Source organism: Oncorhynchus keta, unplaced genomic scaffold (genome assembly GCF_023373465.1).
Source record: "Oncorhynchus keta strain PuntledgeMale-10-30-2019 unplaced genomic scaffold, Oket_V2 Un_scaffold_15791_pilon_pilon, whole genome shotgun sequence".
Taxonomy (NCBI): Eukaryota; Metazoa; Chordata; class Actinopteri; order Salmoniformes; family Salmonidae; genus Oncorhynchus; species Oncorhynchus keta.
The window spans coordinates 157981-173954 of NW_026290803.1; the positions used below are offsets into that span (position 1 = coordinate 157981).

At 48.8% G+C, this 15974-nt stretch overlaps 1 protein-coding gene across 3 annotated transcripts in view; it reads right to left on the reverse strand.

The window, feature by feature from the left end:
- The window catches only part of LOC127927605 (uncharacterized), a 50810-nt gene extending 40717 nt beyond the window's left edge, over positions 1 to 10093 (reverse strand). Inside the window, exons 1-3 of one of the 3 annotated variants that reach the window (XM_052514230.1) lie at positions 9942 to 10093; positions 8142 to 8282; positions 3728 to 3831 (exon numbers count right to left, since the gene is read on the reverse strand). In XM_052514230.1, coding sequence (XP_052370190.1) covers positions 3728 to 3831; positions 8142 to 8269 — 232 coding nt within the window. In that variant the 5' untranslated portion in view covers positions 8270 to 8282; positions 9942 to 10093. Of the gene's footprint in view, positions 1 to 3727; positions 3832 to 8141; positions 8283 to 9251; positions 9602 to 9851 lie in introns of those variants that run through there. The other 2 variants (XM_052514229.1, XM_052514228.1) reach the window with 2 other exon arrangements.
- Between the last annotated feature and the right edge of the window lie 5881 nt (positions 10094 to 15974).

Consider the following 15974-nt stretch of genomic DNA (forward strand, 5'->3'; position numbering starts at 1 on the left):
TAGGCCTAGTTAGTTAAATACTGGACAGTACATAGGCCTAGTTAGTTAAATACTGGACAGTACATAGGCCTAGTTAGTTAAATACTGGACAGTACATAGGCCTAGTTAGTTAAATACTGGACAGTACATAGGCCTAGTTAGTTTAATACTGGACAGTACATAGGCCTAGTTAGTTTAATACCGGACAGTACATAGGCCTAGTTAGTTAAATACCGGACAGTACATAGGCCTAGTTAGTTAAATACCGGACACTACATAGGCCTAGTTAGTTTAATACCGGACACTACATAGGCCTAGTTAGTTTAATACCGGACACTACATAGGCCTAGTTAGTTAAATACCGGACAGTACATAGGCCTAGTTAGTTAAATACCGGACAGTACATAGGCCTCGTTAGTTAAATACCGGACAGTACATAGGCCTCGTTAGTTTAATACCGGACAGTACATAGGCCTCGTTAGTTTAATACCGGACAGTACATAGGCCTCGTTAGTTTAATACCGGACAGTACATAGGCCTCGTTAGTTTAATACCACACAGTACATAGGCCTAGTTAGTTTAATACCACACAGTACATAGGCCTAGTTAGTTTAATACCACACAGTACATAGGCCTAGTTAGTTTAATACCGGACAGTACATAGGCCTAGTTAGTTTAATACCGGACAGTACATAGGCCAAGTTAGTTTAATACTGGACAGTACATAGGCCAAGTTAGTTTAATACTGGACAGTACATAGGCCAAGTTAGTTTAATACTGGACAGTACATAGGCCAAGTTAGTTTAATACTGGACAGTACATAGGCCAAGTTAGTTTAATACTGGACAGTACATAGGCCTAGTTAGTTTAATACCGGACAGTACATCTCTCCCAAGTGGTCTTTCTCTCTTTCTCCCCTTACCCATCTGTCTATTGCCTCCTTTGAATTCCATGCTGTCACAGTTACCAGCCCTTTCAAGCTTAACATCCTTATCATTTATCGCCCTCCAGGTTCCTCGGAGAGTTCATCAATGAGCTTGATGCCTTGATAAGCTCCTTTCCTGAGGACGGCTCACCTCTCACAGTTCTGGGCGACTTTAACCTCCCCACGTCTACCTTTGACTCATTCCTCTCTGCCTCCTTCTTTCCACTCCTCTCCTCTTTTGACCTCACCCTCTCACCCTCCCCCCTACTCACAAGGCAGGCAATACGCTTGACCTCATCTTTACTAGATGCTGTTCTTCCACTAACCTCATTGCAACTCCCCTCCAAGTCTCCGACCACTACCTTGTATCCTTTTCCCTCTCGCTCTCATCCAACACTTCCCACACTGCCCCTACTCGGATGGTATCGCGCCGTCCCAATCTTCGCTCTCTCTCCCCGCTACTCTCTCCTCTTCCATCCTATCTTCTCTTCCCTCTGCTCAAACTTTCTCCAACCTATCTCCTGATTCTGCCTCCTCAACCCTCCTCTCCTCCCTTACTGCATCCTTTGACTCCCTATGTCCCTATCCTCCAGGCCGGCTCGGTCCTCCCCTCCCCGCTCCGTGGCTCGACGACTCATTGCGAGCTCACAGAACAGGGCTCCGGGCAGCCGAGCGGAAATGGAGGAAAACTCGCCTCCCTGCGGACCTGGCATCCTTTCACTCCCTCCTCTCTACATTTTCCTCCTCTGTCTCTGCTGCTAAAGCCACTTTCTACCATTCTAAATTCCAAGCATCTGCCTCTAACCCTAGGAAGCTCTTTGCCACCTTCTCCTCCCTCCTGAATCCTCCCCCCTCCCTCCTCCCTCTCTGCAGATGACTTCGTCAACCATTTTGAAAAGAAGGTCGATGACATCCGATCCTCGTTTGCTAAGTCAAACGACACCGCTGGTTCTGCTCACACTGCCCTACCCTATGCTCTGACCTCTTTCTCCCCTCTCTCTCCAGATGAAATCTCGCGTCTTGTGACGGCCGGCCGCCCAACAACCTGCCCGCTTGACCCTATCCCCTCCTCTCTTCTCCAGACCATTTCCGGAGACCTTCTCCCTTACCTTACCTCGCTCATCAACTCATCCCTGACCGCTGGCTACGTCCCTCCCGTCTTCAAGAGAGCGAGAGTTGCACCCCTTCTGAAAAAACCTACACTCGATCCCTCCGATGTCAACAACTACAGACCAGTATCCCTTCTCTCTTTTCTCTCCAAAACTCTTGAGCGTGCCGTCCTTGGCCAGCTCTACCGCTATCTCTCTCAGAATGACCTTCTTGATCCAAATCAGTCAGGTTTCAAGACTAGTCATTCAACTGAGACTGCTCTTCTCTGTATCACGGAGCGCTCCGCACTGCTAAAGCTAACTCTCTCTCCTCTGCTCTCATCCTTCTAGACCTATCGGCTGCCTTCGATACTGTGAACCATCAGATCCTCCTCTCCACCCTCTCCGAGTTGGGCATCTCCGGCGCGGCCCACGCTTGGATTGCGTCCTACCTGACAGGTCGCTCCTACCAGGTGGCGTGGCGAGAATCTGTCTCCTCACCACGCGCTCTCACCACTGGTGTCCCCAGGGCTCTGTTCTAGGCCCTCTCTTATTCTCGCTATACACCAAGTCACTTGGCTCTGTCATAACCTCACATGGTCTCTCCTATCATTGCTATGCAGACGACACACAATTAATCTTCTCCTTTCCCCCTTCTGATGACCAGGTGGCGAATCGCATCTCTGCATGTCTGGCAGACATATCAGTGTGGATGACGGATCACCACCTCAAGCTGAACCTCAGCAAGACGGAGCTCCTCTTCCTCCCGGGGAAGGACTGCCCGTTCCATGATCTCGCCATCACGGTTGACAACTCCATTGTGTCCTCCTCCCAGAGCGCTAAGAACCTTGGCGTGATCCTGGACAACACCCTGGCGTTCTCAACTAACATCAAGGCGGTGTCCCGTTCCTGTAGGTTCATGCTCTACAACATCCGCAGAGTACGACCCTGCCTCACACAGGAAGCGGCGCAGGTCCTAATCCAGGCACTTGTCATCTCCCGTCTTGATTACTGCAACTCGCTGTTGGCTGGGCTCCCTGCCTGTGCCATTAAACCCCTACAACTCATCCAGAACGCCGCAGCCCGTCTGGTGTTCAACCTTCCCAAGTTCTCTCACGTCACCCCGCTCCTCCGCTCTCTCCACTGGCTTCCAGTTGAAGCTCGCATCCGCTACAAGACCATGGTGCTCGCCTACGGAGCTGTGAGGGGAACGGCACCTCAGTACCTCCAGGCTCTGATCAGGCCCTACACCCAAACAAGGGCACTGCGTTCATCCACCTCTGGCCTGCTCGCCTCCCTACCACTGAGGAAGTACAGTTCCCGCTCAGCCCAGTCAAAACTGTTCGCTGCTCTGGCCCCCAATGGTGGAACAAACTCCCTCACGACGCCAGGACAGCGGAGTCAATCACCACCTTCCGGAGACACCTGAAACCCCACCTCTTCAAGGAATACCTAGGATAGGGTAAGTAAGGGTAAGTAATCCTTCTCACCCCCCTTCTCCCCCAACAAGATTTAGATGCAAGTGGCTGTTCCACTGGTTGTCATAAGGTGTATGCACCAATTTGTAAGTCGCTCTGGATAAGAGCGTCTGCTAAATGACTTAAATGTAATGTACATAGGCCTAGTTAGTTTAATACTGGACAGTACATAGGCCTAGTTAGTTTAATACTGGACAGTACATAGGCCAAGTTAGTTTAATACTGGACAGTACATAGTTTAATACTGGACTGAGCACCTGTGAGGATGACGAGGTCGATGTCGTCTGCCTTGGTGGTTTGAAACTGGGTCGGGACTCGTAGGTCGCAGAAAATGTTCTCTTTTTTCAGTCCGCCAAGTTTCCTAAAGAAAATAAAGAGGGATATAATCAAAGGTCCCTTTTTACTAGATACAACCTGACCCCCCCTGTCCCCATAACACAACCTGCCCCCCATAACACAACCTGACCCCCCATAACACAACCTGACCCCCTGTCCCCATAACACAACCTGCCCCCCCATAACACAACCTGACCCCCCCATAACACAACCTGACCCCCCAATAACACAACCTGACCCCCCATAATAACACAACCTGACCTGACCCCCCATAACACAACCTGACCCCCCATAACACAACCTGACCCCCATAACACAACCTACCATCCCCATAACACAACCTGACCCCCCCCCCATAACACAACCTGATCCCCATAACACAACCTGACCCCATCCCCATAACACAACCTGACCCCCCCCATCCCCATAACACAACCTGACCCCCATCCCCATAACACAACCTGACCCCCCATAACACAACCATCCCCATAACACAACCTGACCCCCATAACACATCCCCATAACACAACCTGACCCCCATCCCCATAACACAACCTGACCCCCCCCATCCCCATAACACAACCTGACCCCCCCAATCCCCATAACACAACCTGACCCCCCCATAACACAACCTGACCCCCCCCCCATAACACAACCTGACCCCCCATAACACAACCTGACCCCCCCCCATAACACAACCTGACCCCCCGTCCCAACAACACAACCTGACCCCCCCACAACACAACCTGACCCCCTGTCCCCACAACACAACCTGACCCCCTGTCCCCACAACACAACCTGACCCCCTGTCCCCACAACACAACCTGACCCCCTGTCCCCACAACACAACCTGACCCCCCCCAATAACACAACCTGATGTAATGTAGTCTAGCTAGCTACATACAGCCTGACCCCCCCATAATGTAGTCTAGCTAGCTAGGTACAGCCTGACCCCCCCCATAACAAACCTGACCCCCCATAACACAACCTGACCCCCCCTCCCCATAACACAACCTGACCCCCCCGTCCCATAACACAACCTGACCCCCCGTCCCCACAACACAACCTGACCCCCCTGTCCCCATAACACAACCTGACCCCCCCGTCCCCATAACACAACCTGACCCCCTGTCCCCACAACACAACCTGACCCCCCCCCCTGTCCCCATAACACAACCTGACCCCCTGTCCCCATAACACAACCTGACCCCCTCCCCCCATAACACAACCTGATGTCCCCACAACATGTAGTCCCCATAACACAACCTGAGCTAACACAACCTGACCCCCCCTCCCGTCCCCATAACACAACCTGACCCCCCCATAATGTAGTCCCCTAACACACAGCCTGACCCCCCGTCCCCATAACACAACCTGACCCCCCCTGGTCCCCATAACACAACCTGACCCCCCCGTCCCCATAACACAACCTGACCCCCCTGTCCCCATAACACAACCTGACCCCCTGGTCCCCATAACACAACCTGACCCCCCGTCCCCACAACACAACCTGACCCCCCCCGTCCCCATAACACAACCTGACCCCCCCGTCCCCTGACCCCTGACCCCCCTGTCCCCATAACACAACCTGACCCCCCCCGTCCCCATAACACAACCTGACCCCCCCCCCATAACACAACCTGTCCCCATAACACAACCTGACCCCCCTGTCCCCATAACACAACCTCCCCATAACACAACCTGACCCCCCGTCCCCCCCTGGTCCCCATAACACAACCTGACCCCCCCCCGTCCCCATAACACAACCTGACCCCCTGTCCCCATAACACATCCCCATAACACAACCTGACCCCCCCGTCCCCATAACACAACCTGACCCCCCGTCCCCATAACACAACCTGTCCCCATAACACCCCGTCCCCATAACACAACCTGACCCCCTGTCCCCATAACACAACCCCCCATAACACCCCCTGACCCCCCTGTCCCCATAACACAACCTGACCCCCGTCCCCATAACACAACCTGACCCCCCCTGTCCCCATAACACAACCTGACCCCCTGTCCCCATAACACAACCTGCCCCCTGTCCCCATAACACAACCCTGTCCCCCCCCGTCCCCCATAACACAACCTGACCCCTGTCCCCATAACACAACCTGACTCCCCCCCCCATAACACAACCTGACCCCCTGTCCCCATAACACAACCTGCCCCCTGTCCCCATAACACAACCTGACCCCCCCCACCCCCTGTCCCCATAACACAACCTGACCCCCCTGTCCCCATAACACAACCTGCCCCCTGTCCCCATAACACCCTGACCCCCCCCATAACACAACCTGACCCCCTGTCCCCATAACACCCCTGACCTCCCCATAACACAACCTGACCCCCTGTCCCCATAACACAACCTGACCCCCCTGTCCCCATAACACAACCTGACCCCCCCGTCCCCATAACACAACCTGACCCCCCCCCCCCTGTCCCCATAACACAACCTGACCCCCGTCCCCATAACACAACCTGTCCCCATAACACAACCTGACCCCCGTCCCCATAACACAACCTGACCCCCCTGTCCCCATGACACAACCTGACCCCCTGTCCCCATGACACAACCTGACCCCCTGTCCCCATAACACAACCTGACCCCCTGTCCCCATAACACAACCTGACCCCCCGTCCCCATAACACAACCTGATAACACAACCTGACCCCCCTGTCCCCATAACACAACCTGACCCCCCCTGTCCCCATAACCCTGACCCCCCGTCCCCATACACAACCTGACCCCCTGTCCCCATAACACAACCTGACCCCCCTGTCCCCATAACACAACCTGACCCCCCTGTCCCCATAACACAACCTGACCCCCCCTGTCCCCATGACACAACCTGACCCCCTGTCCCCATGACACAACCTGACCCCCTGTCCCCATAACACAACCTGACCCCCTGTCCCGTCCCCATAACACAACCTGACCCCCCTGTCCCCATAACACAACCTGACCCCCCTGTCCCCATAACACAACCTGACCCCCTGTCCCCATAACACAACCTGACCCCCCCTGTCCCCATAACACAACCTGACCCCCCTGTCCCCATAACACAACCTGACCCCCTGTCCCCATAACACAACCTGACCCCCCTGTCCCCATAACAACGTAACACAAACTAGCTAGCTACCACTACGAGGATAAACCCCTCCGTCCCCCATAACACACCTGACCAGAACCATCCCCATAACACAGAACGTCACCATACGTACAGAACACACCATACGTCCCCAGAACACACCATACGTCCCCAGAACACACCATACGTCCCCAGAACACACCATACCCCCAGAACACACCATACGTACAGAACACACCATACGTACAGAACACACCATACGTACAGAACACACCATACGTACAGAACTCACCATACGTACAGAACTCACCATACGTACAGAACTCACCATACGTACAGAACACACCATACGTACAGAACACACATACGTAGAACCCAGAACACACCATACGTCCCCAGAACACACCATACGTACAGAACACACCATACGCACAGAACACACATACGTACAGAACACCATACGTACAGAACACACCATACGTACAGAACACACCATACGTACAGAACACACCATACGTACAGAACTCACCATACGTACAGAACTCACCATACGTACAGAACACACCATACGTACAGAACACACCATACGTACAGAACACACCATACGTACAGAACTCACCATACGTACAGAACACACCATACGTACAGAACACACCATACGTACAGAACTCACCATACGTACAGAACTCACCATACGTACAGAACACACCATACGTACAGAACACACCATACGTACAGAACACACCATACGTACAGAACTCACCATACGTACAGAACTCACCATACGTACAGAACTCACCATACGTACAGAACACACCATACGTACAGAACACACAGAACACACAGAACACACCATACGTACAGAACACACCATACGTACAGAACACACCATACGTACAGAACACCATACGTACAGAACACACCATACGTACAGAACACACCATACGTACAGAACTCACCATACGTACAGAACACACCATACGTACAGAACACACCATACGTACAGAACACACCATACGTACAGAACACACCATACGTACAGAACACACCATACGTACAGAACACACCATACGTACAGAACACACCATACGTACAGAACACACCATACGTACAGAACTCACCATACGTACAGAACACACCATACGTACAGAACACACCATACGTACGGAACTCACCATACGTACAGAACACACTTGTAGAAGTCCCTTCCGTGTTAAATCAATAATTTAGGGCCTACCTGACACGTTGGATAAAGTCCTGTACTGTTAGGGTAGGCTGTGTACTGTCTCCTGTGGCACCTGCAATAGCAGTACTGGGTCCTGTGGAGAAGTGAAACTGGGCCAGCTGGCTTCCAAGCTGAAACATTCTCCTTGTGGATCTGAAACAACCAGAACCAAACTTGAAAATAAGTGGAACAACACCGAGCGTATAAAACATTAGGAACATAGGACTGACCAGGTGAAAGCTATGATCCCTAATTGATGTCACCTGTTCAATCCACTTCAATCAGTGTAAATGAAGGGGAGGAGACATGTAAATGAAGGGGAGGAGACATGTAGATGAAGGGGAGGAGACATGTAAATGAAGGGGAGGAGACCGGTTAATTAGGGATTTATTAAGCCTCGAGACGTGTATTGTGGTTGTGTTTCTCATTCAGAGGGTGAATGGGGAAAGACAAAAAGATTTAAGTGCCTTTGAAAGGGGTATGGTAGTAATTAGGTGCCAATCACACCGGTTTGAGTGTGTCAAGAACTGCAACGCTGCTGGGTTTTTCCACGCGCAACAGTTTCCCCGAGTGTATCAAGAACGGTCCACCGCCCAAAGAATATCCAGCCAACTTGACACAACTGTTGGGAAAGCATTGGAGTCAACATGGCCCAGCATCCCTGTGTCACTCTTTAAGACACCTTGTCGAGTCCATGACCCGACGAACTGAGTCTGTTCTGAGGGCAAACCGGGGGGTGCAGCGACTCAACATCAGGAAGGTGTTGCTAATGGTTTGTCTATGTAACTATAGAAGCGGAGAGGTGTAAGCTATATGTTGACATCAAACCGCATCACACTACAGGAAACTAAAAGCTCATTTAGACAGCAACATCTTAAAACAACAAGACTATATAGCTAAAGAACAAAAAAAAATAACATTTAGAAAACGTGTTTTTTTTTTGACGGCTGGATATCATTTGTGTTTTTACGTTCCAACCGGAATCTGAATCCAAAAACGTCGTAAATAACAAGAATGCCGAAAAAACAACGTATACAAAGTAGCAAGATCAATTCACCAAGTTAAACCAAGTTAACTAGCTGTCGAAAAGGCATCAACTCACCACGTAGCCCACTTCCCTACCTGGTATCTTATTCTGCCGATGAACAACTCTGTTGTATGTTGGAAACCTTGTTATTTACAACGTTTTTGGAATAGATTCCTGTTCCACATTTATTCCCAGCCGTTTTTGACTGTGCGACTTGGGAGGGGAAGCAGGCACAGCATGTCCTAGATAATTAAACTATATTTGGACAACACATCATTTACGTTACATTATCTCGCTGTATTTAGCTACAACTTCTACATTGCCAATGTCAACAAACGTGTTTGTTCACGACAAAAAAACACTCAGCGTTAGAACAAAAGACGGAGACTAATTCTAGCGTTAGAACAAAAGACGGAGACTAATTCTAGCGTTAGAACAAAAGACGGAGACTAATTCTAGCGTTAGAACAAAAGACGGAGACTAATTCTAGCGTTAGAACAAAAAGACGGAGACTAGACTAATTCTAGCGTTAGAACGTTAGAAAAGACGGAGACTAATTCTAGCGTTAGAACAAAAGACGGAGACTAATTCTAGCGTTAGAACAAAAGACGGAGACTAATTCTAGCGTTAGAACAAAAGACGGAGACTAATTCTAGCGTTAGAACAAAAGACGGAGACATACGTCGAGCGCTTACATTAATAAAGACAGAGAAAGTTGAAAACAGGAGTCAGTGTTTTTTTTTCTTCCAGCACCTCTTTGTGGATGAGGCAGCCGATATATTTACCAGCCGTCCAAACTTGTTGCAATGAAATTGTATCCAGGAATGATGTTGCCCAATCAGCGCTGTTCCGCTGCGGCCCGTTCCTGGAAGACGTAAACAACCAACCACGTGGAGGTCGGGTTTCCACCAGGAAAACCTCACCGCACTATACACGCTATCTGGGAGCAAAAAAATACATATATTTTGGACATTTTCGTCTTCTCATTCAACTGGAGAAAACACAAACTAACAAGTCATTCAATTTAAAATAAATACAATAAAAAGTATGGGGCGTCGAGTTATGAGAGCGCAGTAGGCTATGGAAATCAATCTCTCACAGAGTGGATTCAGTTCACATTGCCGTGGTCATTGACTGTGGGGAGATGCACTACGGTCTGTACCAGTAGAACATAGACATATGGCGAGCACAAACAAGTCATATGATCTTATGGTGTGTGTGTGTGTGTGCTTAAGTACATTACAGGAGGAACATGGTGTCTCCCCCTCCACATCCTTCCCCTCTTATTATGGAGCCACCTCTCTAACCAGGGCGCACAGGACAAGACCTCTAATTATGGAGCCACCTCTTTAACCAGGGGGCACAGGACAAGACCTCTAATTATGGAGCCACCTCTCTAACCAGGGGGCACAGGACAAGATCTCTAATTATGGAGCCACCTCTCTAACCAGGGGGCACAGGACAAGAATTCTAATTATGGAGCCACCTCTCTAACCAGGGGGCACAGGACAAGATCTCTAATTATGGAGCCACCTCTCTAACCAGGGGGCACAGGACAAGATCTCTAATTATGGAGCCACCTCTCTAACCAAGGGGCACAGGACAAGGCCTCTAATTATGGAGCCACCTCTCTAACCAGGGGGCACAGGACAATACCTCTAATTATGGAGCCACCTCTCTAACCAGGGGGCACAGGACAAGACCTCTCTAAGTATGGAGCCACATCCTTAACCAGGGGGCACAGGACAAGACCTCTAATTATGGAGCCCTCTCTCAAACCAGGGGGCACAGGACAAGACCTCTCTAAGTATGGAGCCACATCTCTAACCAGGGGGCACAGGACAAGACCTCTAATTATGGAGCCACCTCTCTAACCAGGGGGCACAGGACAAGATCTCTTTAATTATGGAGCCACCTCTCTAACCAGGGGGCACAGGACAAGACCTCTAATTATGGAGCCACCTCTCTAACCAGGGGGCACAGGACAAGACCGCTAATTATGGAGACACCTCTCTAACCAGGGGGCACAGGACAAGACCTCTAATTATGGAGCCACCTCTCTAACCAGGGGGCACAGGACAAGATCTCTTTAATTATGGAGCCACCTCTCTAACCAGGGGGCACAGGACAAGACCTCTAATTATGGAGCCACCTCTCTAACCAGGGGGCACAGGACAAGACCTCTAATTATGGAGCCACCTCTCTAACCAGGGGGCACAGGACAAGATCTCTTTAATTATGGAGCCACCTCTCTAACCAGGGGGCACAGGACAAGACCTCTAATTGTGGAGCCACCTCTCTAACCAGGGGGCACAGGACAAGAACTCTAATTATGGAGCCACATCTCTAACCAGGGGGCACAGGACAAGACCTCTAATTATGGAGCCCTCTCTCAAACCAGGGGGCACAGGACAAGACCTCTCTAAGTATGGAGCCACATCTCTAACCAGGGGGCACAGGACAAGACCTCTAATTATGGAGCCACCTCTCTAACCAGGGGGCACAGGACAAGACCTCTCTAAGTATGGAGCCACATCTCTAACCAGGGGGCACAGGACAAGACCTCTAATTATGGAGCCACCTCTCTAACCAGGGGGCACAGGACAATATCTCTTTAATTATGGAGCCACCTCTCTAACCAGGGGGCACAGGACAAGATCTCTTTAATTATGGAGCCACCTCTCTAACCAGGGGGCACAGGACAAGACCTCTAATTATGGAGCCACCTCTCTAACCAGGGGGCACAGGACAAGACCTCTAATTATGGAGCCACCTCTCTAACCAGGGGGCACAGGACAAGATCTCTTTAATTATGGAGCCACCTCTCTAACCAGGGGGCACAGGACAAGACCTCTAATTATGAAGCCACCTCTCTAACCAGGGTGCACAGGACAAGACCTCGAATTATGGAGCCACCTCTCTAACCAGGGGGCACAGGACAAGACCTCTAATTATGAAGCCACCTCTCTAACCAGGGGGCACAGGACAAGAACTCTAATTATGGAGCCACATCTCTAACCAGGGGGCACAGGACAAGACCTCTAATTATGGAGCCCTCTCTCAAACCAGGGGGCACAGGACAAGACCTCTCTAAGTATGGAGCCACATCTCTAACCAGGGGGCACAGGACAAGACCTCTCTAAGTATGGAGCCACATCTCTAACCAGGGGGCACAGGACAATACCTCTAATTGTGGAGCCACCTCTCTAACCAGGGGGCACAACACAAGATCTCTTTAATTATGGAGCCACCTCTCTAACCAGGGGGCACAGGACAAGACCTCTCTAAGTATGGAGCCACATCTCTAACCAGGGGGCACAGGACAAGACCTCTAATTATGGAGCCACCTCTCTAACCAGGGGGCACAGGACAAGATCTCTTTAATTATGGAGCCACCTCTCTAACCAGGGGGCACAGGACAAGACCTCTAATTATGGAGCCACCTCTCTAACCAGGGGGCACAGGACAAGACCTCTAATTATGGAGCCGCCTGTCTAACCAGGGGGCACAGGACAAGACCTCTCTAAGTATGGAGCCACATCTCTAACCAGGGGGCACAGGACAAGACCTCTAATTATGGAGCCACCTCTCTAACCAGGGGGCACAGGACAAGATCTCTTTAATTATGGAGCCACCTCTCTAACCAGGGGGCACAGGACAAGACCTCTAATTATGGAGCCACCTCTCTAACCAGGGGGCACAGGACAAGACCTCTCTAAGTATGGAGCCACATCTCTAACCAGGGGGCACAGGACAAGACCTCTAATTATGGAGCCACCTCTCTAACCAGGGGGCACAGGACAAGATCTCTTTAATTATGGAGCCACCTCTCTAACCAGGGGCACAGGACAAGACCTCTAATTATGGAGCCACCTCTCTAACCAGGGGGCACAGGACAAGACCTCTAATTATGGAGCCACCTGTCTAACCAGGGGGCACAGGACAAGACCTCTAATTATGGAGCCACCTCTAACCAGGGGGCACAGGACAAGACTGTGCAACTGCTATTTCTTTATTTCTTGTTATTGAAAAGTAGTGGACTGCGAGTCAAAGACAGACCCAATGAAACCCAGAAGACTGTCATTTTTTAAATCTTTATTTAACCAGGCAAGTCAGTTAAGAACAAATTCTTATTTTCAATGGCGGCCTAGGAACAGTGGGTTAACTGCCTGTTCAGGGGCAGAACGACAGATTTGTACCTTGTCAGCTTGGGGGTTTGAACTTGCAACCTTCCGGTTACGAGTCCAACGCTCTAACCACTAGGCTACCCTGCAACAAGACTGTCATATGGAAGACTGTCATAGAGAAGACTGTCATAGAGAATACTTTCATAGAGAAGACTGTCATAGAGAAGACTGTCATAGAGAAGACTGTCATATAGAAGACTGTCATAGAGAAGACTGTCATAGAGAAGACTGTCATAGAGAAGACTGTCATAGAGAAGACTGTCATACAGAAGACTGTCATAGAGAAGACTTTCATAGAGAAGACTGTCATAGAGAAGACTGTCATATAGAAGACTGTCACATAGAAGACTGTCATAGAGAAGACTGTCATAGAGAAGACTGTCGTATAGAAGACTGTCATAAAGAAGTCTGTCGTGCAGAAGAATGCCATACAGAAGACTGTCATAGAGAAGACTGTCACATAGAAGACTGTCATATAGAAGACTGTCATAGAGAAGACTGTCATAGAGAAGACTGTCATAGAGAAGACTGCCATACAGAAGACTGTCATACAGAAGACTGTCATAGAGAAGACTGTCATAGAGAAGACTGTCACATAGAAGACTGTCACATAGAAGACTGTCATAGAGAAGACTGTCGTATAGAAGACTGTCATATAGAAGACTGTCACATAGAAGACTGTCATATAGAAGACTGTCATAAAGAAGTCTGTCGTATAGAAGACTGTCATAAAGAAGTCTGTCGTGCAGAAGAATGCCATACAGAAGACTGTCATAGAGAAGACTGTCATAGAGAAGACTGTCATACAGAATACTGTCATAGAGAAGACTGTCATAGAGAAGACTGTCGTATAGAAGACTGTCACATAGAAGACTGTCATACAGAAGACTGTCATAGAGAAGACTGTCATAGAGAAGACTGTCACATAGAAGACTGTCATAGAGAAGACTGTCATAGAGAAGAGTGTCGTATAGAAGACTGTCATAAAGAAGTCTGTCGTGCAGAAGAATGCCATACAGAAGACTGTCATAGAGAAGACTGTCATAGAGAAGACTGTCATAGAGAAGACTGTCATAGAGAAGACTGTCATACAGAAGACTGTCATAGAGAAGACTGTCATAGAGAAGACTGTCATAGAGAAGACTGTCATAGAGAAGACTGTCACATAGAAGACTGTCACATAGAAGACTGTCATAGAGAAGACTGTCGTATAGAAGACTGTCATATAGAAGACTGTCACATAGAAGACTGTCATATAGAAGACTGTCATAAAGAAGTCTGTCGTATAGAAGACTGTCATAAAGAAGTCTGTCGTGCAGAAGAATGCCATACAGAAGACTGTCATAGAGAAGACTGTCATAGAGAAGACTGTCATACAGAATACTGTCATAGAGAAGACTGTCACAGAGAAGACTGTCATAGAGAAGACTGTCGTATAGAAGACTGTCACATAGAAGACTGTCATACAGAAGACTGTCATAGAGAAGACTGTCATAGAGAAGACTGTCACATAGAAGACTGTCATAGAGAAGACTGTCATAGAGAAGAGTGTCGTATAGAAGACTGTCATAAAGAAGTCTGTCGTGCAGAAGAATGCCATACAGAAGACTGTCATAGAGAAGACTGTCATAGAGAAGACTGTCATAGAGAAGACTGTCATAGAGAAGACTGTCATACAGAAGACTGTCATAGAGAAGACTTTCATAGAGAAGACTGTCATACAGAAGACTGTCATAGAGAAGACTGTCATAGAGAAGACTGTCACATAGAAGACTGTCACATAGAAGACTGTCATAGAGAAGACTGTCGTATAGAAGACTGTCATATAGAAGACTGTCACATAGAAGACTGTCATAGAGAAGACTGTCATAGAGAAGACTGTCATAGAGAAGACTGTCGTATAGAAGACTGTCATAAAGAAGTCTGTCGTGCAGAAGAATGCCATACAGAAGACTGTCATAGAGAAGACTGTAGAAGACTGTCATATAGAAGACTGTCATAGAAGAGAAGACTGTCATAGAAGACTGCCATACAGAAGACTGTCATACAGAAGACTGTCATAGAAGACTGTCATAGAAGACTGTCACATAGACTGTCACATAGAAGACTGTCATAGAGAAGACTGTCGTATAGAAGACTGTCAGAAGACTGTCATAGAAGACTGTCATAGAGAAGACTGTCATAGAGAAGACTGTCATATAGAAGACTGTCACATAGAAGACTGTCACATAGAAGACTGTCATAGAGAAGACTGTCATAGAGAAGACTGTCATATAGAAGACTGTCATAGAAGAAGACTGTCATAGAGAAGACTGTCGAAGTCTATAGAAGAATGTCATACAGAAGACTGTCATAGAGAAGACTGTCATAGAGAAGACTGTCATAGAGAAGACTGTCATAGAAGACTGTCATATAGAAGACTGTCATAAAGAAGTCTGTCATAGAAGACTGTCATAGAGAAGACTGTCATAGAGAAGACTGTCATACAGAAGACTGTCATAGAGAAGACTTTCATAGAGAAGACTGTCATAGAAGACTGTCATAAAGAAGACTGTCATAGAGAAGACTGTCATAGAAGACTGTCATAGAGAAGACTGTCGTATAGAAGACTGTCATATAGAAGACTGTCAT